The 27,538-nt window shown below is 42.2% G+C and overlaps 1 protein-coding gene across 3 annotated transcripts in view; it reads right to left on the reverse strand.

The window, feature by feature from the left end:
- The window catches only part of LOC110978742 (uncharacterized), a 30,755-nt gene extending 6,749 nt beyond the window's left edge, over positions 1-24,006 (reverse strand). The window contains exons 1-28 of one of the 3 annotated variants that reach the window (XM_022233977.2): positions 23,754-24,006; positions 16,980-17,056; positions 15,016-15,102; positions 14,224-14,353; positions 13,609-13,818; positions 12,743-12,926; positions 12,129-12,200; positions 11,906-11,920; positions 11,390-11,449; positions 10,938-11,036; positions 10,538-10,582; positions 10,356-10,409; positions 9,985-10,029; positions 9,571-9,636; positions 9,394-9,468; positions 8,917-8,970; positions 7,940-8,038; positions 7,324-7,365; positions 6,371-6,424; positions 5,333-5,386; positions 5,004-5,057; positions 4,190-4,243; positions 3,996-4,049; positions 3,439-3,492; positions 2,600-2,653; positions 1,991-2,098; positions 961-1,059; positions 423-530 (exon numbers count right to left, since the gene is read on the reverse strand). In XM_022233977.2, the coding sequence (XP_022089669.2) occupies positions 423-530; positions 961-1,059; positions 1,991-2,098; positions 2,600-2,653; positions 3,439-3,492; positions 3,996-4,049; positions 4,190-4,243; positions 5,004-5,057; positions 5,333-5,386; positions 6,371-6,424; positions 7,324-7,365; positions 7,940-8,038; positions 8,917-8,970; positions 9,394-9,468; positions 9,571-9,636; positions 9,985-10,029; positions 10,356-10,409; positions 10,538-10,582; positions 10,938-11,036; positions 11,390-11,449; positions 11,906-11,920; positions 12,129-12,200; positions 12,743-12,926; positions 13,609-13,818; positions 14,224-14,353; positions 15,016-15,102; positions 16,980-17,056; positions 23,754-23,776 (2,130 nt within the window). In that variant the 5' untranslated portion in view covers positions 23,777-24,006. Of the gene's footprint in view, positions 1-422; positions 531-960; positions 1,060-1,990; positions 2,099-2,599; positions 2,654-3,438; positions 3,493-3,995; positions 4,050-4,189; positions 4,244-5,003; positions 5,058-5,332; positions 5,387-6,370; positions 6,425-7,323; positions 7,366-7,446; positions 7,483-7,939; positions 8,039-8,916; positions 8,971-9,393; positions 9,469-9,570; positions 9,637-9,984; positions 10,030-10,355; positions 10,410-10,537; positions 10,583-10,937; positions 11,037-11,389; positions 11,450-11,905; positions 11,921-12,128; positions 12,201-12,742; positions 12,927-13,608; positions 13,819-14,223; positions 14,354-15,015; positions 15,103-16,979; positions 17,057-23,753 lie in introns of all 3 variants that reach the window. The other 2 variants (XM_022233978.2, XM_022233979.2) reach the window with 2 other exon arrangements.
- Positions 24,007-27,538: the final 3,532 nt, after the last annotated feature.

The following is a 27,538-nucleotide window of genomic DNA, read 5'->3' on the forward strand; positions in this document are numbered from 1 at the left end:
TCTCCAAACGAACGTTTAGTGAATTTGTCATTTTCTGGGCAGTGGGTCCAAATAAGCCATTTGCGAGTTAAATTTGAATAAAATCTGGTACACTGAGTTCTTTAAATTCACGTGAACACTACAACTTGAATTCTTCATACTAAAACCACTGTTGTTATACCTCGTGATTCGGGGCAAGCTTTTGCTTAGTTACATAAGAGACGCCTTGCAACAATACACTGTTCTCAATGGATAAGAACGGCACAAAGGAACCAGTCCATTCCAGGGTTGCTGGTCGCTATGCAAAAGCTTAATAGCCCCGAATCACGAGGTATAGCAACACTGTCTTTAGTCTGGGGAATTCAAACTAATACGTTTCTATGCAATCAGATAACACGGTGTACCAGATTTTATTCAAATTTTACTCACAAGTGGCTTATTACCTTCGGTCCACGCTGGCCTTTGATGCCTTGTATGCCGGGCTGACCACGCTCTCCTTTCGGTCCTTCGGGTCCGAAAATTCCGGTCTGTCCCTTCGGGCCTGCTGGACCCTGGCCAAAAAGAACAGGATTAGGAAAATGTTATCCTTTATGTACACGTCGGTCTTCCACTGCAAAGAAACAAACCTTTTGAGTGCATACTATGAACCCGAACTGCATCAAGAGAGGGAGCAATTTTCCTAGTAACGGAGGCTCCTTTGGTAGGAACCGCACTTCGCTGGTTCACAGACAAATATGAAATACACGCGCTACGGTCGCATCGCCACCATCAAATCAACTCAAACAAATCATACTTCTGTAAATACCGAGATACTAGGCCCGGTTTCTGAATTGCATTGTTTTCTGAGAATGTAGGCCGACGCGCGCTACGTTTGCATTGTTTACGTCACATTCAATTATTGATCTGTTGTAATGGGTCTATTTTTGCTGTTTTGTGCAGAACTAATCCGGGAGGGTAAGTGTCAAGTGTATTTGGACTTACAGGAAATCCCCGTTCACCAATGCTCCCTGTGTCTCCTTTACGGCCCGGGAAGCCCGATTCTCCTTTCTCCCCTGGGTCACCGATGGGCCCGGCTGTTCCCTGTCGGAGTCAAGATGGACGAAAAATGACCTTTTTCCCAACACCTTTGCGAGGTAGTCGAACTTGCGACAATGTGATAATAAGAACTCTTCCTCTGTACCGGATGAACTGCTTATCTTGGTACCTTAAGCCTATAATTATTTATGCCAAAGACACCTTGTCGATCTCTGGATCACCCGATCTAACTACCCACCGCTACTTATAAGTGAGGCCTGTGCAGCTAAATGGCCATGCTTTAACTGTGGTGCTAATATATTATCGTATTTTGCAATACAGAAGGCACACTTATAAGTGAGGCTTGTTCGAGCCTTCTGCTTGCAAATTTTCTTGACGCTTACTAGCCTCACTTATAAGCCTGCCACTGTATTGCATCATACGATAATATATTAGCATCTCAATTCTTGCAGGCTATTTTGCTGCACAGGCCTGACTTAGAAGTAGCGGTGGGTAGTCGGATCAGGGTTGGATCACTTGTTTGACATATCGTCTCTGCAGCTTTTCTTGTCCATGAACAACCAAACAAATTAAAAAGGATAATTTAATTTGACAACATTATGCTAGTACACACTTAAATTAGTCGACTTCCTGAGATAATAATTTTGCCGAGATTAAAGGTATGGGGTTTGATATTAGATCTATAGTAAAGATTGCGGTAACACCATGTATTTATAAATACATGGTGTTACCGCAATCTTTACCATGTATTTATAAATACATGGTGTTACCGCAATCTTTACTATAGATCTAGTTTCTTTCACCATGAAAACCTTTAAGTCTTATATGGGTTTGATATTCATCAGACAAAAAATGAAACGCGTGTACACAGCAGTTATTCTACATTAAAGTAAGGTTTGCTAGGCACAACAGTGTAATTATACCATTTTTTAAAGTCAGTCTTGAAGCCACACAATATTAGTTCATCGGAACTCACCATGGGTCCAGGGACACCGCGTTCTCCTGGTAAGCCCTCTTCACCTCGATCACCCTTTTGCCCGTCAATGCCGTCAGTGCCCCGAGGTCCTTGATCACCAGTATCTCCCTAGGTGGACAGAATATTTCCACAAGAGCTACCAGAAAAGTACTTCAACCTACATTCAGGTACGTAAACCTTGCCACTTCTATTGACGTTTTTCATCGGGGAAAAAAGGGGTTAATCTGTTTGCACCACAATTCTGTTTCGACTTTGCGGCGGACTATATAGTTGTTGATATTTTACGTAAATAATGTCATGAAGAAACGTTGGGTAAGGGAGTTCTGACAACTGGTATGTAACTTCCTTAAAAATAAGCAAGGTCATTCGGGAATAAAGCACGCACGCGTGTTCCCGATACGGCAGACCTTGCACGCGCGTCCAAATGATCGCGGGTGTACTTCGTAGTGAGCATGCGCTTTTCGACTAACAAAATGACTCGTTCTAGCGCCGTTGCTAAGAACCTACCCCGAGGTGTAGACAGTCGATGCTGTGATCATTGCTGTACAAGAAATTCTGCTATTCAGTTCTCAAACTCACAAGTTGCTATCATTTTCACTTTCCACTAACCTTTTCTCCTTTCATTCCAAACAACCCAGGGGCACCTCTGCTGCCGGTGGGACCCTAAGAAAGGAAAAATAGAAAAAGCATGATCCATGTTTTAGCAGTGGGTAATTTTTGAACAGTTATGGCCGGTAAGATGTAAGAAGGCAAACAGTAGAAAGCATCTGTGTTGATGTTAACCAGAGTCAATAGGAGAACAATTTCTGGAATAACCGATTTCTAATGATGAGTATAGTCAATAACCTATAGACCAATGATATGATTCTGGTATGGCGATATTTCAGTTTACTCTTTCACTGCCTGGTTTAAGTATGAAGCAAGTATCTGTCTGCCAAGGTTTCTTTCTATCAATCACACCCTAATCTTTCTAACCTGGCGTCTCTTGTAACATTCAGTCTTCACCTACCCTCTTTCAGTTTAAACAAAGGCAATCTCTGGGATAGCTAGAAGTGCCGCATGAAATAATTTGCGCCATGTCAACTGAGGTAACGCAGAGGAACATTGATCCTATCTTGACAAAGGAAACGGTGAGAAGATTTTCACTTTCGAAGGTATTTCCATAAAAGGTTGGGAAAGATGGACTGCTGTGTTAATTTTACCAGAAGGTTCCTACACTAGACAGTGCATCAGTTGACCTAAGAGGCCCCGAAAATTACCTCTTGTAATTTGAGGATTTACAAACGACTCTTCGCTTGTTCCCCGCACCAATCGCTATTAAAAGGGTACACCAGCCTGAAAGATGGCGCCAAAGGTCTTCCAATAACTGGCACTAGTTCTCATTTTCAACGATGAGGAGAGAGTTGTGCACAGAAGTCATTATAAATGGACTTGATCAGAGTACTTACTGGCGGACCCGGAAGTCCAATCGGCCCTGGTGCTCCGCGAGGACCATCATTACCCTTCGTAGGAAGAATGGTGACAGAATTGTTAGGGATCGAGATGCAATGATTAAACCATAATTCTCTGACTAAAAGGGGTAATTTTCACTTTTCCCAATTCATAACACGTGTCCGAGTTATGGAACTCGACAAAAAGCTGGACAAGCAAAGCAATCCTCTTTGAATAGTTTAAAAATTTCCTGAAAAGGTTGAAACTTTGAGAATTATTCCACAGTTTCATTGACTTACAATCATCTTTATTTATTTATAATGTTCACACAACAGCGCATTTGGCGCTAATTACAAGATGAAGCGACAGTTAAGAGGACCATGAAGAAATGTTCAGTTTTAGAGGTGGAATTATTCCATGGACAACCCACGGAATCGGGCAGGGACTGAAAACCCAATCCACATGCTGACCTAGGGCCCAGGTGGGATTCGAACCGGGTCGGAGAGGTGGAAGGCGAGGAAAGAGTCACTACGCCAACGTAACAGCATAGTGCTAATGGGGCTAGTGTACTCACCCTCGGTCCAACTGTACCGGGTGGCCCTTGTTGTCCGATCAGACCTTGTATTCCCTGAAACCAAAATATTTGTATCGGTGTTCTTATAAAACAATGTCATATGTGGTACACCATAGCATTTAAAATGCCCTGGATAGCAACTCGGCTATGTATGCGGCCCCTGAACACGAATAGATCAACAAATTGTCACTTACCGCCTCTCCTTTGTCACCACGCGGCCCTGGTTGTCCTAGCAGCCCTTGACTTCCCTGCAAAGAAATGTTTAACTTAGTTGCGTTTCCTGGGATGAACTCAACCCTAACCTTTCTAAATACAACCAAATCCAACTATGGGCAAATAGCCGTTTCATATTGTTGGAGAAGCCGGGTAACTGAGACTGGTTTCTCCTATCCACGGCACAAAAGTAACATCAAACTATGCAGGTAAACCGGTCAAAGGCTCACATAACAGTCTTTCCAACGTTTCACCTGTTATATTTCAGAGTAGACGTAAGGTCCTACTCGGCCTAAGACATATCTCGCGATATGCCAGACGTCGTAAGCCATTGTTGCCAAAAGGAAAAGATTTAAACCATCCAAAATAGAATGCCATTACGAGAAGGACGACTGTACAAGGATGAGATCAATCAGACTTTGTCCAACTCGGCAAGGAAAAAAATAAGGGGTTGTTAGAAAGGGGGTGGGATTGAGCCCGTTTCGTTAATGTAGGCAGAGGGAACAGGGAAGTGTTTAGCTAAGTACAGGGAGGACGTATATACTCACAAGTGGCAATCAATACTACTGGTTCTAAATCTCATGCTATATTATTTCATTCGTTTCCAGTGAATGCTTTCAACTTTAAATCTAGTATTCCTGGGACGCTTAAATGCGGTTTCTATGATACCAAACTGAAAACTAATCCTTTATCATGAATCTTTTACCCCTTGATTCAAATCAACGGCAGGATTTTGTTAAACAAAGAAGACGACTTTTTTCGTTTGCTCTCCGCTGTTTGGTGTAGCCCACTTACCGGGGACCCTCTTTCGCCAATCTTTCCCGGTGGACCTTGCGGCCCGTCCTCACCCTGAAACAAAACAAAAGTCTGGCAAATAGAAACAGAATCTTGCCAAAACACTGTCAGTGAACTTTCAGTTGCCAAACAATTTAGGAAAACAATTTGCTTTTAACATGTGCCGGTATTCCCAAAACCATAAATAATCATTCCCAGAACTCTACGAACTGCCCAATGTGCATGCTGTTTGATTTGTGTCCCTATCATTTCACCATTTTATCTGCACTTGGGCAGTTTAAGCTGTGTAAACCGTGGCTTTGCATAATACTGAAGACGTTTAACTGTACCTTTGCCCCAGGGGGTCCCGGTCTACCAATGTTGCCTCTCTCACCAGATTCGCCCTGTTAAACAACGGAATAGTTTTAACGGGCTCGTTAGGTCATAATAATTAGCCACGACAAAGGAACCAGGGTGCTTCAGTGTCGACAGTCTGTGACCTTACAAACACTGATATTAATAATCTGATCTAATGAGAAGCCACGTCAATAGTTATACATGTACTTTGCTTTCATTTAAAGCCTTGCCCGAGACTGAAGAGACAGAAGACACGTCTGACTGCCGTAACTTTTCTAACCAATCGTAAGGAGCTTGTCTGACTAAATACATGTAGTAAACATTCATGAGAACAATAGAGGATCCCAATACGACGCTTTTAGCGTCGATCTGCGCACTTCCGCGTTTGAAAACGAGGCTGTAGGCCTATGTGTCAGCTTCAATTATTAATTCGATAAGACGATTGAAAGTAAGAAGTCAAGACACAAAATACGCAAAGGTATGTTTAATTCAGACTTTTCAGGCTGCAAATTTTTGTGGAAGAGTCTTTCAGGATGACTCGACACGTGAAATCAAAAGAAAAATACTGGCAATTTACCGCGAACTAACGTACCTGCGATGGTCGTTTATCTTGTGCAGTGGGCGTGGTTTAAACTGAAGTAGCACCACACTTACTGACCGGATACTGCATTACTGTGTCGACTCCACGGGCGCGCGCGAGGAAGTTCAACACTGAGAGCCTCAGTTTCGATGCGGATATGCGCAGACGGCGCTAATGTGAAATCCATCTATTAACTGTTGTCCTACTCACTGCTGTCCGGTTCGCAAGTGACTTCGTCATACACGCGCACACGCCACTGATTGCAAGCTCTCATTGGACAAGTACTCGAGTTGCGCACTATACCTTTCGGTTCAATGGTCCCATGTGGCTCTCGGCCTATGGGCAGTGAGCGTGGTTTAAACTGAAGTGACGTCGCACTTACGAACTATCCAGTTGGGAGAATAATGAATACTTTTCACTGTTTTTTCTACTAATGCTAAGCAGTCAGCACCTGCGGTCCTTGTATACCACGAGGTCCTGGAGGTCCGGGCTCGCCTGGAGGTCCCTGTAAGAGTTTAAAGAGAAACGGAAAACACGTCTTTGATCTTTGAAGGAGAAACTTGGTAGACATGCTGGAAATTCGAACAACAAAGTCCACTCTTTCTATGAATAAAAGAACACACTTTTTCATAAAAGACGAGCAAGCGGTTGTGGCAAAAACAGTTTTTTTGTGACAGGAAACCTCTCACTCAAAACTTGCACGGATGTAAGTACAACGAAGTGAATGTGATGTGTACGCCTGCAGACAAAACTAGCACAAAACTACCATGAAGGAAACTGGCCAACAAAAAAAGAACGAGCAACATGACAAATATGAACAAAATGGCAAATCAGCTACATGTACTGTCGAACACCGAAGAGTAACGAATTTCCAGTGGCACAGAGGAATGTCACGATAGATTTGCGGGTCTCAAGTTGGCTCCTCGAAATGAGACTATAACTATTATATTAAGCGGTGAAGAGGCAGATATGATGGTGATGTTGGTGAGTTTGTAAGTGGGAACAGTACGGGTTGGTGGAATCGGGAGGAAAAACGGATGAAAATTGTCCACACAATGGAATCGATGAATGCGGGAGAAAAGTGTGTCTCAGGGAGGGAAATGGCTGTAAGCGTGTATTAAACATTTACCGTCAGTCTCATGAGCCAACTGGCATGGCTATGTCAAATAATAGCCCTATCTGTAAAAATGAATGCCTCTCGGAACATCTACCAAAAGGTAGATGTCTTTTCGTTCTCTATCTAAAAATCTATGCCACATGATTATCAGAGGTTTTAAGCCGTTTATGAGCGTGAAGAGGATGAATCATGAACGTGATGAAAGGTACGGGGTCATTCTACAAATTCATTCCGGGTGATGACATCAGGTGAAAGGTCAAGCGATGACGTCATACAAACATACTGACCACGACTGCCGTCGGCTGTTGCGTAAACTCACTTCCCGTGCTCTAGACAGACAAAGACAACAGTGGTTTTTAACAAACAAGAACATGGATGCGAGTCAGACACCGGAAACTCTGAATATTTACCACAATATTTGGCGTAGGTCCGGGTCCGATGTCACCCTAAACTCAGACATAAGAGAATAAAGCAAACAGTTATATCAAATACTCGTTGTGAAATGAAGCAAGCCATAAATATTTGGGTGTTGTCATTTTAATGATGCAAGACTGTGTGTAAACACTAGCCGTGTTCAAAATGCCCAATCGATGATTTCATTCAGGACGCAAAAAGCGGATAATCACCTCTCGGGCTGAAACAGGCAGTGTCTACAGAGGCTCCTTTAGCACGATGCGGCAACTTCCTCACAAAATTACTTAAATGCAGACAAGTGCGATTCATTTCAATTGAAATGTTCTAAAATTACACTCATATTGGCAAACCCACAACCTGTACAATCGTATGCATGTTAAAATTGTTTTTCATACAAGCCAACTTTCCAGTGATCCCGGCAAAACAAGTTAACGTTATTGATATGAATCCGGCTAATCCTCCGATAATCGTTTAGTGTTGGTATCTTACGGGTGTACCGGGTGGACCGGGAGGCCCTGGACGTCCCTGCGGTCCTTCTGGGCCCCGTGCGCCTTGAGCACCTTTGGTGCCGTCTTCACCATTTAGACCCTGAGAGCAAAACAGACACAAAGGTGTGATTACCTTCCTCAGACTTCGGTATTCATGGTCTTGAAATTAAAGACACAACTCATGCAATTAGGAGATATTTGAAATGAGGAATCGAGGTCGGGGGACAAAGTGATTGCATCCTCGAATAGAATAACGATGACGATATCATTCGCCTTCGGTGGAAAATCACATGAACAGCTGGCATGTGTATTGTTGCAAAGGGCCTTGAGCTGAACCAAGAGAGGGCGCTAGTTTCTTAGCAACGGAGGCTCCTTTGGTCGGAACTGAACTTCGCTACTTCACGAACGGCCATAGGAAATGCACGCATCACAGTCACATTGCTATCCCTTCAAAATGAGCACTCCTGTCCAACGCGGCTCTTTCCAACCGAGGCAGGTGCGCTTCTGTTTGAGGTGGACTGTCGGAAAAGATGGGGCTGATGCATTTATGGCAACCGGCAACTGCTTAAGTCACTCTGCTTCTGAACAGGAATAGAGACTTTTCGCTGGCAACATTTAAAGGTCTGAATTGTCTCAACTTCACTGGTCACTTTGACGACACACTCGGTCAAAGAAAGGAAACTGAACATGCCTTCTCGTCAGATGGAGAACCGACCTTGTCAGAATCGCAGGATGCGTCCTGATATTTCAGTGGTGACCCTGCCAATGTCGTCAGTAAAGTTTGGCTTTTCGTGGGGGGTATTTTACTGCTACGGCTGCTGTGAGACACTGGGGCTCATGAGAATTGTGGTCGGCGTGTTGCTGTCGATGTACGGCAGTTGAATGTGAAAATAAAACCTGCTGTTTCTGATGCTTTAGCGGTAATAGAAAGTGTAAGCAAAACTGAAAATATTAGCTGAAAGGAAGAGTTTTACTCACAGCTTGGCCTGTGGGACCACGCGGTCCTCGTGGACCCATGCGACCGTTCTCTCCCTGAGACGAAAAGAAACGTATCCATTTTAAATTAGGAGATCAAAATTGAACCAACATTATATTTGGACGATGATTTCAATTGAAAAGTATGAGATGTAAGGACTATGCAAATTATGATTTCAAACGCTAGGGTATGAACGACAATAAAAGTGATCCAATCACAAGGAGATTTAACATTCTGCCGTATGTTTTCCTAAAATGGAATGCCACCCCAATGTCTTCTGTGACCTGTCGGCTATTTACGGTACAGGCGACAACATTCCTCAGTGTATGTACTCAACATGATCAGCATTGCCAGTGACATAGTGCCAAATCGGAAAACAGCAATGACAAAATGCATGGCAGGAAATTTCTGGGATGAATTTTTGCAAGCCAATCTTTTCTCTGTAGGTTGGACGGTTTTATGGGTGAGAGTCCACTTACCGGAACTCCGTTCAAACCAGGCAGACCGGGTGAGCCCTGTTCTCCCTTCAGCAAACCAAGCTCAGTGATCAGATCCTGGGCCAAACAAATAAATTAAACATCACATTACACGGGCAATGTAATACCTGTACAATGGACATGAATGTGCAAGGTAATAAAATGTATTTTTCTTTATACCTGGATGCTGCCTAAATCGCCTGGAGGTCCCTGTGGTCCTTGTGGGCCAGGAAAACCTGGTTGACCCTGTCAAAAATTGAAAACAATTATACACTGCAGTAACGACAGGGATAAACACCGTCTCGATGGACCACCGTGGATTTTTACACATAGGCTCTATGCTGCTTACAACAGAAAAGATACAGTTTAAAACAACTGGTCTCAGTAATGAACCGTTTGTTCACTAGAAATACCGTAGGGCCTAAATTTCGCCACCGGTGGTATGGAAACCTTTGAGAGATACAGATCACTGGACTTCAAATATTACTCAATGTGTCCCTTTGATGTACAGTTTAATAATTATCATTGGATAATTGGTCTACTTTTTCAATTTGCTGTCCTCTCTTTTGCGGGTGTTTGCAACGGTTTACCTACCGGCGCACCGACTGGTCCGATGAGGCCTGGTTCACCTATATCGCCCTGTAAATTTTAACAAAATAGAAACCACTCGTTAATCGACCAGGAATGAGAGGGTCGCTCATCTCAAGTCTAAAAATGGAATTTTGGAGGCTAAAGTTAAGAACCGATTAACATCAGTCACAACACCGTTTTCGCTCAATAAATAACATTACGGACACCACATTTAGTTTTGGTGGGCAAATCGTAGAACCTTATACATGTGTTTATTTTGATTTTGATCACTTTTTTATCAATTATCTACGTTTAGACACAATACATAAGCACTGATTATAAAAACTGTAGAGATCCCAGAAAAACATCAGAAATAGTTTATTCGTTTTCGTTACCTTTTCCCCTGGAGATCCATTCACTCCATCAATGCCCATGGGTCCGGGGTCACCCTGAAGAAAAAATATTATTTATTTTTGAATTCGGAAGTAAGTATTAAACATTTTACAAGCAGATAAAAAGATTCTATACAAGCTAAAACTTTTAGGAACAAAAAAATAAGAAACGGTAAAAATATTACCCGTGGGCCTGGTGGTCCAGGTGGTCCGGACGAGCCTGGTGATCCCTGTGAAAAGAGTAAAAAAAGATAAAAGTTTTAAAAACCGCAACCATTAAACTACATTTCCTAAAATTCAACAAAATTGAAGAACGGTCAGTGAGAGTGGACCGTTAAGTTGGAACTTTTGAGTTTGTATTTTTCTTGCAAATTCATGCTTTGTAAAAATGCCTCCGTCTTTTCCGATTTGTGCACTGTGTAAATATCTTCATTACTTTCTGTTCTTACTTATTGTACTTCCTATTATCCCATCTCTGTCACTTTAACATTGACTCGCTTATGCCACGACTTGGACGTATGTAAAGAAAACGCTTCGTTAATGGGAATGCTTTCTAAGATCTTCCGCTGGCTTGCCTATACTTACCCGGAATCCGTCGACACCGCGTGGTCCTACCGGCCCAGCTGGGCCAGGGAGGCCGGGGTCCCCATCTCGCCCTGGTCGACCTGGTGCTCCCGGGGCCCCCTATCAACACACCAAGTATGGCCACAATGAACATAAAGCAGATTTGTCTTACTGAAGACTTACTAAAACTGTTCACTTTAAATCAAATTGGAAACCGAATTAATTAACTGAATTTAAAAGTGATAAGTAAAAACTGATTAAGATAGCTGAAAAAAACAATCCATAGATTCTCTGAACAAAGATTTTTTTTAATGTACAATACATTTTATTCTTGTGTCAATATTTCAAATTCCATGCCAAGACAAAATTTGTATATTTACATACTTCTTTTGAATGTTGCATACTAGAAATACGCTTTATTGCAGTAAATCTTTAAAATGTGAGTCTTAAATATTTTCATTTTTGGGGCTTACCGTCGGTCCTTCTGGACCCGCTGGTCCCGGTGGACACACCTGCTCACAAGTACCAGGAGTCTGACCCCCCAAACAAAAATTGAAATCAAGAAATGAGCAAACTCCGTAAGGTGACAGAAATAATGGTGACAATACAACAGCAAGTTAGATAATGGATCGGAATTCCTCTCGCGAGGTTACTCCTATCGTGCCATCAATCACCAGGTAGGCCTACATGTATTAATCCTATTCTTCGTTGATGCACTGCGTTAACCCCTTGGTAACTCCTTCACCAACGGTTAATGGTAAACCTTAAAGTCCAACAGACTGATTTCAGTCCATATTTACAGGCACTAGTCACCATGGATAAAAAAGTGATTTTTTCACATGCTTGAAAAATTAAAGAACATCAAGTTTCGCCTGTCTTCCTTCTATTTTTGCAAACTCTATGTATATCGTATATAAAGGGAAAATTTTTAAAGGATGTTTCATTGAAGCTTATGTAAAGTGGACAAAACTATTTCAAATATAACTTACCGGGCCTGTCTTCGGCTACAAGATGAAAAATAACAGACAGAAAAATCGTTGAAATATCCTGGCATACGTATTTATAAGCAACATTCATTCCAAAGTTTGAATATAAGTGCATTTAAAAACAGGATCTCAAAATGAGCAATTCCGTAATTCAATTAAGATTTGGAGTGTCTTGATTGTTCTTTTTACCGATGCTAAATAGCAGATCAGTTGCCGTCATTCTTACCGGGAGTTCGTCGCAGTTATCTCGCTCTGGCCTCGACGGATCGCAGTGAATGATCATCCATTGCAAATCGAACTGCACAAAGATCGAGGAGAGCAGACATCGGTAAATAACACTGATTCCACGGCCAGTGTTTGCAGAGTAAAACTCAATCGGTGTTCGTGAAAAACAGAAGAAGTAAATTATTCGTTTTACTGATTCACCACCGTATGAGACAGCGGCCCTGACATGAAATAAATTAAAGAAAAGCAAGAAGACGAGACAAAGAATATAGAGGGTTTGCATGGATGCCATCTTGGAGGCCAGTAATAGTTCCACGGGGTATGCACAAAGGAGGCTTTCCTCCGGAATAAAAGAACAACCCTTTATGTTGTTCTGTACGTTAGTGTCTGCGTCACGTGCATGCACACGCTTCACTAATTACAATTTACTCCAGGTTCCATTGACTTCCATTATAATAATGTCTGTGGTAAGTAAGGTGTAACGACTTCACACTGATGAGCCTCGTTTTGAACTAGGGCGATCAAAGATGGAGGGCAAGGTGTACGACTGCGTCATGCAACCGCGTGATCTCTTCCTTTTGAGATGAAGAGGTCTAGTAACCACCACTACATTACCGGAACCGGCTGGTCGTCCTGGAGGGTCCTGCCGATGCTGATTTTCCCGCTGTAGTCCACGACGCCGCGCGGGGAAATCAGAGTCGACGATACGATCTTGCAGTCGACGAACACGGTCACTCGGTCGTTCAGGATGATAATGTGCAGTTTGTGCCAATCGCCGTCAAACAGCTCCTCCACATCCCTGACAAGATAAGAAGGAATAGACTTCAACAAAACGCCAGGAAGACCAGATCCACCTGTATCACGGAGTAACCTTCTTGCTCTTCTACCATTCGAACCAATGTAACCAAACTGGGGCTGGTAGGAGAAATAGTCTGTTCCCTTTTATCAATATGTGGAGTTCTATTACTATTGCCAATGTGTCTGCAGGGACCAAGACAAACGTGGCAACATCGTGATAAAGGTCTGTACCTTTATATTCTTAATGATGAGCAAAATCAGGTTCAAAGCAAGGGTGGATTCGCAACCTAATTTCTCGGTAGAAAGCAGCATTTTGGGGGGGTTAAATGTTTCCAAACTTCTTGACGTAATCTTTATGGCCTACCTGAGGTATGGGACTCACTGTAGACTTTTCACACGCTTAGGAAAACAGAGCAAAGTGAGATAGTGCAAAATGGTTCTCCTTTTTAAAAGAGGCCAAAAAGGTGTTGCTGAGGTCGCAGTAGCACGTAGGAGATAACTTCTGTGCGTCGATGAATTTCTGAGAACCAGTGGACTTAACGTTTCTTCTTTCACCCAAACCTCCCTTAAATGCTCAAAATCCTGAAACCTTCTCTGTACTATGGCTATGGCCCCGTTCTCCACCGATCTGCAAATGGTTCAAGGAGTATTGAAGGGGTTTCTGGAAAAAAATGGCAACATACCTAAAGCTGACACTCTGTAGCTGTCTCTCTGTGTCCACGTAGACTATTTGAAGTGCTCGCTGCTCACCGTTGAGTCTGAAGGCAAGCTGCGGCACCTTGGCAGGGTCCCTGATCTGCCAAAGGAGCCAGTCCTCTCGGCGAGCTGCCGGGGACATCCGGAAGGTGGAGACGAAGGAGAACTCATCGGGAAGACCGTCCGGGAAGAGTGCGCTGTGGAGGGCATGAAGAAGTCAGTGTGGGTTGCATCGTGGCTAATGGTTTGGTTAGTTCTGACTCACAGCGGGTCAGCCTGACTGAACGCTAGTCAGCAAGAAAAGTGGGTCACTCTGACTCCAAGTGGGTCAAACTGACTGAAACCAGTCAGCTTGATTCAAGTTGGGGGTGACCCCACTCTAGATTGGTGAGCTTGACTCCAAGAGGTAGGCAAAAATCCTACTGATGCCGAAAAAAGATAATCCAAGGTAATCTATACTCAAGAACATATTTAGAGACCTGCAATAAAAAAGTCTGCTGTTTACCATGATCAGTTCTCGATGTTTGAAATCCATAAATTACACAGACCATGGCAGGAAACGTTTTCTCAGTTATCCTCAGAATCTGCTTCCAAAAGAGTACCTTGTGGGGAATCGAACCAGGTCGCTCTTCTTGTTGATCTTGTAAGCTGTTTGATACTCGTTAGAACCAGGGATCTCTTTAATGCCTGACGCCTGGTCGTCCAATGTAAACAGCCTGATCACATCCCAACCTTCGGAGGAAATGTGTCAATGGAAATCACATTTATCAATATTATTGATTTGACAGCAACAAAAAGGCGCTAAAAATATTGATATTTGAACACTCTTTTTTGTAGACAGCACAGCTTTACGAAGACTGAAGCCTCGTATTTTGTCAATAATTTTACATGAGCCATATTTGGTAAAGCATCAGATGCGAAGGAATAGAGTAGGTCTACATATTGATTAGTGCTGGAGACGTGTCTGTATAAAGACAGGCAGGCCCCTTTTCCTTCCTTTGACCTTAGATCAGTAACGTCTGACCGCGACACAACCTGCACTTTTAATAGGCGGTCTCCGTTCAGATTGGGAAATCGGTCATTCGATCCTTCCTACTCCATGCATCCCGTCCCAACCCAACTTGGTGGTTATGAACCTAACCTGTGAAAGCACTATGATCCGGTTGTAGGCCTCGAACTCAGTCTTGAAGACCCTATTACAAGATTATGAACAATACTTTCCAAATCCATCGTGTTAAAATATGAATATCGAGTGTACTTCGGTACTTTGACGACTCCATCAAATTGTATTACCCTGTGTGCTCATCATATTAAAATTGGAGAATTTGAAGTCGCGTAGGACTGAACTGCTGAAACAAAACCTGACCACAAATGTTAGACAATTCTGAGCTGACCTGGTAAGTCATTTTCCCCGATCCTGATGTCATCCGGGCATTCCAGCGTCTCCAATGTTTCTGCCAAGTACAAGGGAAGTTGAACTCCTTTTGTGCAGTTTGGAAACAGTTTTTATGGTTGCAAGCGGTATAGCAGCGTCAAAGCAAGGTCATGGTGGTGATGATGGTGATGTGATGATGGTGGTGGTGAAGAATGAAGGGTTGCATCTTTGACAGCAGGATGGGTGAGGATTTTTGGGTTGGCAACGACCGGTTGGTAGGGTTTCACCGGCACGGCGTCACAATGGAAGGTGGCAGCAATTGGGGGTTGGTTATTTTTTGGACCAAAAGCGTCATCGTCAGATGAAAGCCAAAACGTTCATCCGTTGGTGATGAAGTGTCGACCGAGGACATCGGCAGCATTTGAAGCGAGGATAAGGGTAGGTAAAGATGGAGATAGGGATGTGGGGAAAAGTAGAGGAAACAGATTACCATTTTGTAGAATTGGTATAGGAGGAAGTTGAAGGCATAGAGAGGAAAGAAGAGGGAAGGATAGAAGCCAGCAAAGCAGGAAAAGCAACACATTAGACATAACGGAAATCAGCCTACCATGTTATTGTACTGCAGGAATCGTACTTTAGTAAATACCGGTAAGCTAAAGAAACTTAACATGCAAAACACCTCCACGAATGGGCTCCCTTTTTCTAGGTTTCATCAAATCGACACACCATGGTAATGTCAATATCATGCAGTTTTCCAACACTATAAAGCTAGAATGGAAATCTGTAAATGTGATTTTAATAAACGCATCAATGCTTATATCTGAAAATTGATAACAAGTGTAATGCTTTGGCATTTACTGCATATAGTTTTGAAATCAATGCTCCTCTTGACAAGTTCCTTGGTCGAATTGATCCGAAGTCGGGCTCTAACCTTTCGCAATCCATTACCACGACACTTTTTAGATTCAAAAGACGTGTGGAATGTCATATTGTAGCCTGAAAAGGTGTCAATTTTGGACCCAGAATGGGAGTGAGCAAATTTGGACCCTGGCCCAGTCAAATTTAAGGTCGAATGCTTTAGAGCACAGACCACTACAAACCCATCCCACGTTCCACCTAAACAGGGTTAACTTCAATGTCTGTGAGGCTCTGCCGATTCTGTCGCGCCTCAGCTAACCAGTTCTGGCAGCTTGAGTTCGGCTCGCCCTTGAACTGGACACATAACCCGGGACGCCCGCGGCAAACAAGCTTCTGCTCATTCCAAGTTCGGTTCTTGATCATTAATTTAAGGGCAGATCATCAAGCATTCGGGAGCTCTTAACATTGGCTTTTCTAGCTCCATGACCGGTTCCTTTAAAACGGAATTTTCTTTTTAGTCTTGAGGGCTAAATGGTGACACATGAGAGTTCGAAAGAATTTTCATTTCCTGAAACTGTATCAAGAATTGAGACAATGGTTGATATTTTTCATTGACAAAATATACACATTTATTGCACCAAGACCCAATTGCTTGCACTAACAAAAAAAACTTACTTTGTAAGTGAAAACAATTATTTTTATATAAATAATATCGTTTTCAGAACTATTTGTAATAAAATATGCAGCTTCCTTTCAACTATACTCCATCCAAAATACATACACGGATTCTTTAGACTGCAATTATATAACCTCTAAATTCAATGCTGCTTTCAAAGCAACACGGTCGCCAGTTTTGCTAACCTCTGAATTTCAATCTGTAACAATTTGACACTTTTTCAAATTTTGGCTCTGATATGTTATCAGATTTGGTTTGTATTAAACGTATTTTAATCATCTAAGTATACTTTTCATTCCTTTTTAAGTAGACTCTGGCTTCTTGGCAGAGTGGAAATTTCACTCTCTTGGAGTGGCTTTCACTCTTTTTTAGAGTGTTTTCTTAAGGGCATTACTCTTTTGGAGAGCGAGATTTTCACTCTTTGACCTTTATAGAGTAGAAATACTCACGTGCTGTCACTCCGTTTCGATAAAATGAGACTGCAAGGAACATTGAGATCACACACAACTCTGGCCTGACAGGCCATCTGTGAGGAAATTGAGAGACAAGACACTGGGTAAAGAAAAACATCACGAAAACAGTGACGATTTCTCTCAACGAAACGTCACAAAGCATGAAAACAAATCGGTAAAAATGTGACAAGCGTCTCCATGAGCAAGGAATTCTGTAACAACTCGACTCTGACATATTTTAGCACAGACTGCTGGCATAACCAAAGCTGCAGTGCCTTAAAAGTAGTGCTATTGTATTTGACATTGCCTTTTGGCAATGGAGTCCCATTTCTCAACTACGATGAGGTGAAAGCCTTCATTCAGCAGTCGACAGTAGGAAGTTCTTCAAGCTGATGTTTCCATTTTATCAAAGTGACTGGAAACTCAGGAACATCGTCCAATTACAGGAAGCAAGGCCTTCTATACTCAAGAGCACATAATCTTCTTAAAAATCAAAAATGCATTTGGCTCGTCTGATTTACTGTTTCCCCAATCACTTTTTCAACAAATTGTTCTTGTTAATACTGCACATTGTTACTTGTGGGAGCTGATTCTTTGGGTCAGTGTTTATTCATAAAATAATAATAAATGGAACCTTCAAAATTAAAACAAAAATCACTCTGAAGAAAGAGAAAAGCAAATCACATTCGTAAATTTAGATTCGTTTATTTTCATTTCAGTATATATTATGACCAGTTTCCTGAATTTCTCGATCGGTCTCGGGTTCCTTTCCTGTTAATGAGGGCGGTCTCCGATGACATTGACTTAATCTCATCACTTTCTCTGACCGTCACGACAACAAACCACATAACCTAAAACCAAGGCCTTTGGCTTCATGTTTGCCGAGATGTAGGTTCCCCTTGGGAACTTACATTAATGTTTACCCAACAAAACCTGTCACATCAAGTTGAAAGTCAGCTTTAAAATAAAACAGGTTCTGAAATTGGGGGCTCCAAATTGTTCCTTTTTTCGGACGTGCAGAAATTTCATTTATTCTGCCCTGACGGATTTTTTGTGTAAAGTTATTAAAATGTAAATTTCTATGGCGCTGCTCACACGCATGCGCGCCTGCACACACATTGAAAATGACAGATCGGTCGACACTGCTTTTAGTTGAGTATGCCGACTTCCACATCGGTGTCAACGAATTTTGTGCAAAGTTTACCTCCATTAAAGTCACAGTTTAGAATATTCACACGGGGAATGACTTAAAATTGAATCACCGTCACCATCCCTTTCTAATGTTCGCCACTGAATGTTAACACAGATTCAAACTCTACTGACTTTTGAAAGTTTCCGACCTTTCACCTTAAAGGGTTTCGTGACAACTGTCTCGAATGTTCCCAATATCTTCACATTATTTTTCTAATTAACATATCAGTGCCTGCGTCAGCTGTTTTTTTTTCCAATGGCTTGTCCAATCGCGTCGCTGCGGTGCACCACGTCACCTGTCAGTAGGAACATTCCAGGTGAGACACACCTGCTGCTAACAATACGCTCCGTTTGAATACCGGCCGAGATGGGTCGGGTCAAAGGTAAGGAATATTTTTGGATGAGTTACTTTTTTATGGGGGTGGGGGCTTGCCGATGAGCGCCAAGCTACCCGTCCGACAAAAATAATGCAATTTTGCTCAAGCTCCACGGTTTCTTTTTAAATTGTAGGGCGTGGGAAGTGTTTGGCAAATTGCCAAACGGTATGCTAAAAATTTGGATTTAGATTTTTAAGAGCAAACTGGGAGCTTTTCAAAGCACGGGCGGGTCCACAACAGATAAAAATAACCTTTAACCTTTAATTGAGGCTAATTGTTGTTGTCATCAGGAGCATTTACTGACAATTTCCCATAGCCATGTAGAATGTACCCGACATACATGTCCTTAATTGACGGGATGCAAATCGATGGTAGAATAATGTTATTCCTTTTCTACATTTTGCAGCGTTGACAAACATGACGACTTTTAACATACTCTCATTATGAATTGTTTTCAGCTCACTACTGTTGAAGCTTTGAGAAACAGATGGACGTTTTTACGAACGTGAAAGACAGTGTAATCAATAGTTAGGCTGCTTGGTGTTCGGGAGACCTTTTTGGCCTGGACTTCCAAGTAACCTTATCCGTTGCATTTGGATCGACATCCCGCCACGCAAGGACACGAGACCTGCGCTCCACGGCTAGTCCGCACGCAAGCCACTGACTCCATCGAAACGTCACCGTTGGCGCAGCCCGAATTAAAGACAGACCAGATTCTACTGCTAACGAGGTTGTCTTAATTAAGACAGAAGTGGTGATGAGAAATATCAGATGATTTACAGGGTTGCAGGAATCTCCATTACTAAGTTATCAAAACATATTGTATATTTTAAAGAGCAGCGTCACATAAATAGTACTGAGATCTATGCACCAGTCTTTGCGCTATCTAGTTTACCACTAACCAAACAACGAACAAAATGTTAAACAAACACAAAAGCTAATTGGTGATAAATAAAAGTAACACGAATACAACGTTTCCAGTTTTCATCAACAATACGTCAAAACCAGAAATACCTAAAAAAAATTATGGCACAGCTTTACTTGATAACTTTCATTAGAAAAATACCCCAAAAGCCTGCGTCTTCCGGTTGAAGTTACTTTCAAACATGATACTAAGGCGTGTCTTGCTTCATAAGCGTATTCACACACCGTAATTCATATGTAATTTCGTATCACGGGTGTTTATGTACAAGTTCATGGAAGTGTCATCAATGCCATTAACTCAGACCTGCCGCTACACATTAATGTTCTCGCCAAATGAAACATGACAAGCGTTATTCAAACTATGCAAGCACAGTTTAATTGGAAAATACCCTAAAAAAATACATGAACTCCTGTTAAGTCGGGTCCGGCCGTTAAGGCAAAGAGGAAAATCGAGGCAAAATCAAGACCACATGCCTCAAACAGTCCGCACACGCGCATCTGTTGCGATGGCCAGCAGAGACCTACGGGAGCCCATTACGGACCCGCTTGGCGCTAATTTTGGTACAACATTCGTCGACGAGCTGCCGCTCTAATCCATGTTCCGTTTTCCGTTGTGGCCGATCTAGCGTAGCTGTGAAATTGAAAACCTAATTACTGTCCCTGCTGAATGCGTGTCGTCGAAAGGGGAAAGGTAAAAGTACAAGCAACCCTGGGCCCGCTAAAGGTCGAGCCGCAACGGGGGCAAGTGATGTGGTATTGTTGTTTTACTTTATCGAAGATGTGGGTTTGAATCAACCAAACTAGGATGCGTACGTGCTTAGCAGCCAAGCTAGGGAAGCAACTGACAACGTAAAGTAGCCAGGATTAAAGGAAGGAAGCAACAGTACGCCTTAAGGTACATCACTGGAATGTTTCGTAAAAACAAGTAGCGAACTGAGATGACTTTCGGAAATCTCTTACTTAAGACATTATGTGACATGTTTTCTACAGTCTGAAAAAATGTCACTTGAGAAAATGTCATTAGCTCCAATTGTCCTGTTAGCCCACACTGTTGGGCCGAAATTGCTAGTGAAACATATCGCGCGGGATATCTGCATTGGTGACTTCACACTACTTTGACTTCACTCTGTAAAAACGTCTATGTTTGGCACACAACTGATTCAACCCCGCTCACCTGTTTCGCAAAACTTTTTTTTCTCTCCTCAAATGTGATTGAATTCCACGTCGCAAGCAATCAGTTTCACGCCCGGGCTCACTGTGCAGCGGACACGCAAGCCGAGATTAAGACGCCTCTAAAACATTCCTCACATGAGCTATATGGGTGTTAAGCGACCCAATCGTAGTCTCTGTACAATTTATGCAAAACTGACCGCTAGGTCATCGCAAGGTCGCGCTATCCCGCCCAATCTATCCTGCACTCTGGCTGAACTTGGCCATCAACGGGGGGAATCTGAACAACTGTCTGAAGGCGTTCCTTGTAAAATACCACCCAGGCCGCTCAACGTTTTTGTGCACAGCACTTTTAAACGATACAAATTTTGTTAATCTGTTTAATTTGTGATTATGTACAATTGTTGTATCTTACAGGGGTGTCTGCGTCATTACTCCGACGGGTATGCAGATCGCAAATTCATTTAAAAATGGCCAAAGGAATGAACAATGTTATGCTTATGTCCATAAGCAAGCCACGTCCCCGGTGAAAAAACACTGTTTAAATTTGTTTTAAAAAATATGTTTTAAAGTTTTAAAAAGCTATACTGACCAATATCTCTTTCACAATTCAAATACATACGTATTAGCATTAAACAAGACAAATGAAATGGAATCATTGTTGAAATCAACCACTTGCTATCTGAGCGGAACAAAAGCATGAGGACCTTTCCATAATCATTCCAGCTTTAAAAAGTAAGACGGATGATAATTTCACTTTGCAGAACTTATACACCGTCACGATCTACCTTGGTGCAACGTGGTTCGCTAACAAGTTTCTACAATAAACTGTCGCCTGAAGCCACGGAATGCCCGCGCAGCAGGCTTGTTTTCATACACGATGGAAGTTACCAAACATTACACGGCACGCCCATAAAGGTGATACACTTTGGACCCACAGCTACAGGCAAACAGGAGCAAAGAGAAAAGGGAACAGGTCCTGTAGAAAGCTGCATAAAACTCTACACCTGCTTTATGATGGAAAAATAGGCTAGCTTCCCTTCATGTTTCATTGCTTTTGAATTTCCTGGTTTTAGTATTTGTTTTTACGCTTCATTCATAACAACTTTAGGTCAGTTTCAAAGTCCATGAACGTGCATCGTCAACTGTCCCGGATGCAATTGTGATATGTTTTTTTCTATCCACAATTCTTTTAGCTGAAGTCAAAAAATCAGAAGCCATTCATAAACCGTTTACCACTCTTCCAGTCTCGAGTCGGGAGCTACTGCAACAAACGACCACAAAAGCTTTGTTTTGTTACATTTGTTCTGCCTGTGAAATATGATAATTGTGATTTCACTTGTTACTTGGCTCGACGTTGACTGGATTATTTACTTTCCTCCACACCAATGCAACCCTGGTTCCATGTGTTGCAAATCAACGATCTGAAATTTGACACTAACTTAACTGCCTTTAAACCAGTCTAATGACTTAACGATATAATACTTGTTTCTATCTCTTACAAATGGAACATAATTAATTAAAAAACACATGGCACGCTTTTGAACAATTACCAATAATGAGCCCTAATAAAGCACGATTAATATGGGAAATCTTTGGTACCACCGCAATGTATACTTGGTCACAACTTACAAATATCTGCTTTATTCTGTCAACTTGACCTACAAACCACTAGGGTTCTTGATGTAAGATCGATGCGGTAGATGCTACCAGTTTAAGGTACGTATTTTGATATCAAGCCTGACAAAAGTAGCACACTGACTAACAATCAAATAAAGATGCAAAGTAATGTAATAAAACATTTAATTTGTTTTCACAGTATTGGCAAGCGTTCAGATAGTGCCTACGTTGCACTTGCAAGTAATTCGACGACGAAGAGACCAAGTTCAAGAAGACAAGTTGTCCCGCCCTTTCACTCCGGGGTTAAAGTGGAAGGTTCGGGACCGACGAAGGGGCTAGGACGCCCCAGGGCGCTGCCCACTGCGGCGCTGTCTAACTTATGTTTAACACCTGGGATTTACGAACTTCACTCGGGGTATGGTTTTATTTCAGAGTCCTTCCGTTTTGTGCCATGCCTTTGCACGGCTATTGTGACAGTCTCGGGCACCCAATACCTCTTAACCAACTAAGGGTTCAACTGTAGCTCAACCGGCTTCTCGTGGTTTCGATGCTATAAGGGGAATGATTGACTGGAACTCAGAACGATGACGCAACGAGAAATCGCATATCCCCTCTAATACTACTTGTAGTTGCGTTATGAGAGCGTTACCTCATTTGGATTTGCGCATCTTGTACAAATCTGTCACCATGGTACCAACTACGTTATGATCGACCTTTAAGAGCTAGATTGAGGTGCTTGTTCCTCAAATATAACTTTTGCATATTAATTAGTTGATTAACATAGATTAAGGAACATAGATTAAGGAACGACTTAACGTGACCGGTAGAGGCATTTTTATGACAATGATGTTAAAGACGAAGGTCACAATTATGCTGCCAATTTCTGGAACGATTGGCCAATGCCAAAATGACACTTATTTTACCAGCTATTAAAGACCTGTTAAATTCACACTTATTCTGTATACATTTTTTCCATACATTCAAGCATTCTCGGCTTTGCTAGATCCTCTGCCGCATCTTCCCTCCTATGGTCAAATCCCAGCCTACGTCATCGGCTCGAGTTATTTAAAGAATTTGCCAGTAATTTTCCTTGACAAACTCCGACAAGATCGGATGACACTTTTGAGAGGAGCACTGTAAACAGTGTCATGGCGAAAGGACAAGTTGAAGAATGTTTAACTGATCATTTCAACAACATATTTTTACTGAAACGTAGTTAAATTTTCTTAACAGTTTAAGAAAATGGATGCCTAACTCGCTCCAACAAAACTTCTGATTTCCTCTTTATACTAGGTATGGAAAAGCCGAAAGGCTATCAGGTTATCTCCTCTCCTCCTACAGTACTGATACAACATGTGTTTCACAGCTGCAACATTTTTAATTAAGTTATGAAAAGACTGCTTAAATGTAGCAAAATCAATCAAGGGTGAAGACTGAAAGGATTTTAATCTATGAAATTAGAATTGATAAAAGTTGCCAGCTTGCTTACCTTGAATTACACTTTCCCCTCATTGGAAGTGAAGTAAGGAGTCTACAGACTCCTGATAATAAAGTTCCAGAGTTTTTCCTCTTCTTTTTTTATCCCCAAACAGGAAATAGAGAGACCAGAATTGGCATTCAAGTTCACCGGGCAAGATCCTACATCAAGTCTGAGTCCACCACAGAGCCAGAATCAGACGAGAGGAAACACCACGCAGGCAAGCGGAGAGAGCTGAAAAGCCAGGACTTTTTCCCAATCGAGCGAGCGACTTCAATTTATTACCAGTTGGCGTTCGCCTTTCAGACTGCGCGGCGGGGCGCCCCGGCTGGCGATTGGACCGTGCTTAACGAGAAAATCTGCCGTGATTCGCGGGGGCAAGTGCGGTGCAATGTTGGGTTAGAGGACGGGGCGTCCGCGGACTTGACGCACGGGTGAGCTGCCGTCAGCTTCCCATACGCCGAGCCAGGAGCCCTGTCGAGTCGAAATCGGGCCAAATTACTCTGGCAGCTAGCTGTAATATCGGGGCTGCATCATGCACTGGTCCCCAGAGTTGGAATTCCGTAGAGCCTAAGAAATAGCAACTTGCCTTTAAAGAACTTTTATTGAAAGACAGTTGCCATTTTCCTTGTGGTATTTTTTTCTTTGTACGCTTGTACTCAATTAAATTCAATCTTACCAGTTTAATTCACCTTAACACATCGCACACTCGTTCTTCTGGTACACGAATCTATCATTTTCGGTTCCAAATCTTCCCTCAAAATAAAGATTTTCAGCTTGCAACACATAATTTTTTCTTACTGTATTGCTGAAGCCATCCTAGCAATATTCCACTTACCGTAAGCGTTTTTATGCTTGCCTTTTTGTCAGTTATGTCACTGTTCCAGATTCTTAGTGGTCGAAACAACCTAATATCTCAAAATACATTTTTAAGATATCTGATACTGAAGAATTTCTTAAACCTCAGATGGGAATAACATTGATAAATTCATTTGGGGGAAAACGACATCAGATCATGAAATGGTAGAAATCTGTGCGCGCTTTCACGTCTTACCACAAGGAAAATGTAATTCTATTTGTTGGGGGCAATGCTGACGTCAAACAATCGATATGGGAACTGGAACCTGCCGTTGATTTCTCCAACTGGGGCAACAGGTGATCAAATAGAGGTGACATTCCAGCCGACATTTGGGGGAATTGTGTTATAGGTGGAACGGGTTCTCGAACCTGCGGTGATCCTTGGCAGTCGGGAAAGAGAGAGACAGAAACAAAATTGTGCCTCGATTTGGGTTGATCTGATTCGGCTTTATCGAAGTCTCTCATCTACGTTTGCTCGGTTGCATCCAAGATTTGCAACGCATGATGCGTGTCCGTTCGGATCGAGTCTTTCTGCTCCAGCTTGCCCGATTGTTGTTTAGTTCCTTTTACAAATTAATGAGATAGATGAAAATACAGTTCATAACAACAAGAAACACCTTTAGTTTCAACAACTTATACAACTGTAAGTTGGAATTTTAAGATGGAAATTTTCGTAAGTCTTTACGCCATAGACTTATTTTGATATATTTGAAACAGCAATTTTCACGGGTGTAAATCTGCAGGGGCCAATTTCATAGAGCTGCTTAAGCACAAATTTTGCTTAATTGCGAGACAACTTTGCCTAAAAAATCAGGTAACCAGCCAAAACTCCATGTGATGTATATTGTTTTTTGGATCATATTTACACCTGTCTTTTGGTTAGCATGAAAATCAGATAGAGTTTTAGCTGGTGACAAAAGTTTGTTTGTTAAGCAGTTTTAGCTGGTGACAAAAGTTTGTTTGTTAAGCAAGGTTTTTCACGCTTAAGCAAATTTGTGCTTAAGCAGCTCTATGAAATTGGCCCCAGCTTTTTACATATTTATCACGTAAATGAAAGCAATACGCAGCTGATGCCACATTAGCCAGGATTGTAGGCTTATAGTTGTTTTGTATGCCGCACTCTAGAGTACATTTGAAGCTGAAATTGTTCGCGATGTGATATCGTAAAGTTCTAGTCAGTTATCAAGTCAAAGGGAGTTCTAAACGAATCTGAAGGCTCTGAAGTAAACCCACGACAGTGGAAGGCAAAGAGAGGATGCAGAGAGACACAAAAGAGGCACGATTTCAGCAATAAATTGGAAGGCAGTCGCATACAGACAATCGGTGATAAATCAGAAGGCACTTGCATAAAACATACGAAAAAATGTTGAAAAACTGTTTTTTTTACCCGTATTTTCTTCTTCGTAGCTTGTTTGGTGACCTTTTGACAGAAAGAGGAGAACAAGGAGCAATGGCATAATTAACAATCAGACAGTCTGAATTGCGGTTTAGTATTTGCAACTGATCCTCGAGAAACGTCTGAGGTGCGCGTACAGAGAATAAACACGCATAATTGCTGATACAATGCTGAGGAATCTCGCATGAGTCAACGAGTCATCATGGTGTCTTTCAGTACTGTTTTCGCGCAATTTTCGACCGCAGATACCCTCGTCTGGGTTTCTGGAGTGGATGGGTGCTTGGTTAATTATACCAATCTAGTTTGTCCGGGAGTCGGTGGGTAACCGTGGGCGTGGGAAACTTTCAGGTCGGCAGTTGCGGTTGAAGATCGATTTCTTTTTTTTTCTGAGGAAGTACTAAACACATTTTTTCATTAACACGTATTAACATGGTGCAGGTTCCACTTCCAGGTTTAAATGGCTACGAGCTGGACCTCTTTCAAAACTGATATATATGACAAAGCCACTTCAAATTCATTAGACAAATCTTTTCTTAACATTGACGACACAAGAGATCAAAAATGCTGTTCTAATTGGGGCTGGGATTTGTTTCACTTCGTACACATTTTACGAAATTCAAATAAAATCCCCTCCGCACATACGCTGGTGCATATAAAGTCGAACACAACGAGCTGTAATATTAGTCTGGAAACGAGGCTACAAAAATAGCCGGGCGGAATTGTGACAGTCGCTCGCATCCCAATGTTTCTGTACCAATTACCAGATTGACATAACGTGAGGTAACAATGCACGAACCATAGGTGCTGCATAAACACAGACGCGCAGGTACACCAATATCAACGCATAACTGACCCTCTGTACGAAAACACCGTCAAATACCTTCCCTAGCTCCCTTTTGAAGTAACTTCAAATATGCCTGAGATCAACGTTCACGGACACCATGCCAAGGCTGGCATACCAAGCTAAGGTTTAGGGATGGAAAGAATAAACAAGGCACCTGTTTGTCCTTATGCTGATAGACTACAGTCCTTCGTCCTCATCTCATACTTGGACCACAGATCAGTTTCGAGAGTACACATTGTACGAATTCTGAATTTGGTTGCTTGTCTTTCCCTTTGCTTGTTTTTGTTTCTTTTTTTAGATTTTGCTTATTTTGTGTTTGTTTTTGGTTTTGTTTGTTTCTTTGTGCGATCTTAATTCTATTGGACATCAAGCTAGTCCTTTTTCTTTCTTTTGTCTCACATCTGCTTGTCATTTCATTCTGTCAAAAGTCGTTAAATTTATGCCACTGAGGTGGAACTCATAATGGAGTTATAATTCCTTTGCATAACCGGCGATATGGCATTACTTGCAGGTGTAAGGGTAGATTGGCTCCACAGGGCGTGTAGACACCATCGCTACATGACCAACGCCGAGGGGGAAATTGGTCCTCGCGCGTGTACCCGTGCGTCGCCGCAACCACGACCGGCTCGCACACAGAGGACCGATGGAACCTTTTCCTATCCAAATCAATAGGAAATCTCTCAGTTACTTGTGTCCCCG

Source organism: Acanthaster planci, linkage group LG18, assembly GCF_054643075.1.
Source record: "Acanthaster planci isolate LZ-2023a linkage group LG18, COTS_SCS, whole genome shotgun sequence".
NCBI classification, from domain to species: domain Eukaryota; kingdom Metazoa; phylum Echinodermata; class Asteroidea; order Valvatida; family Acanthasteridae; genus Acanthaster; species Acanthaster planci.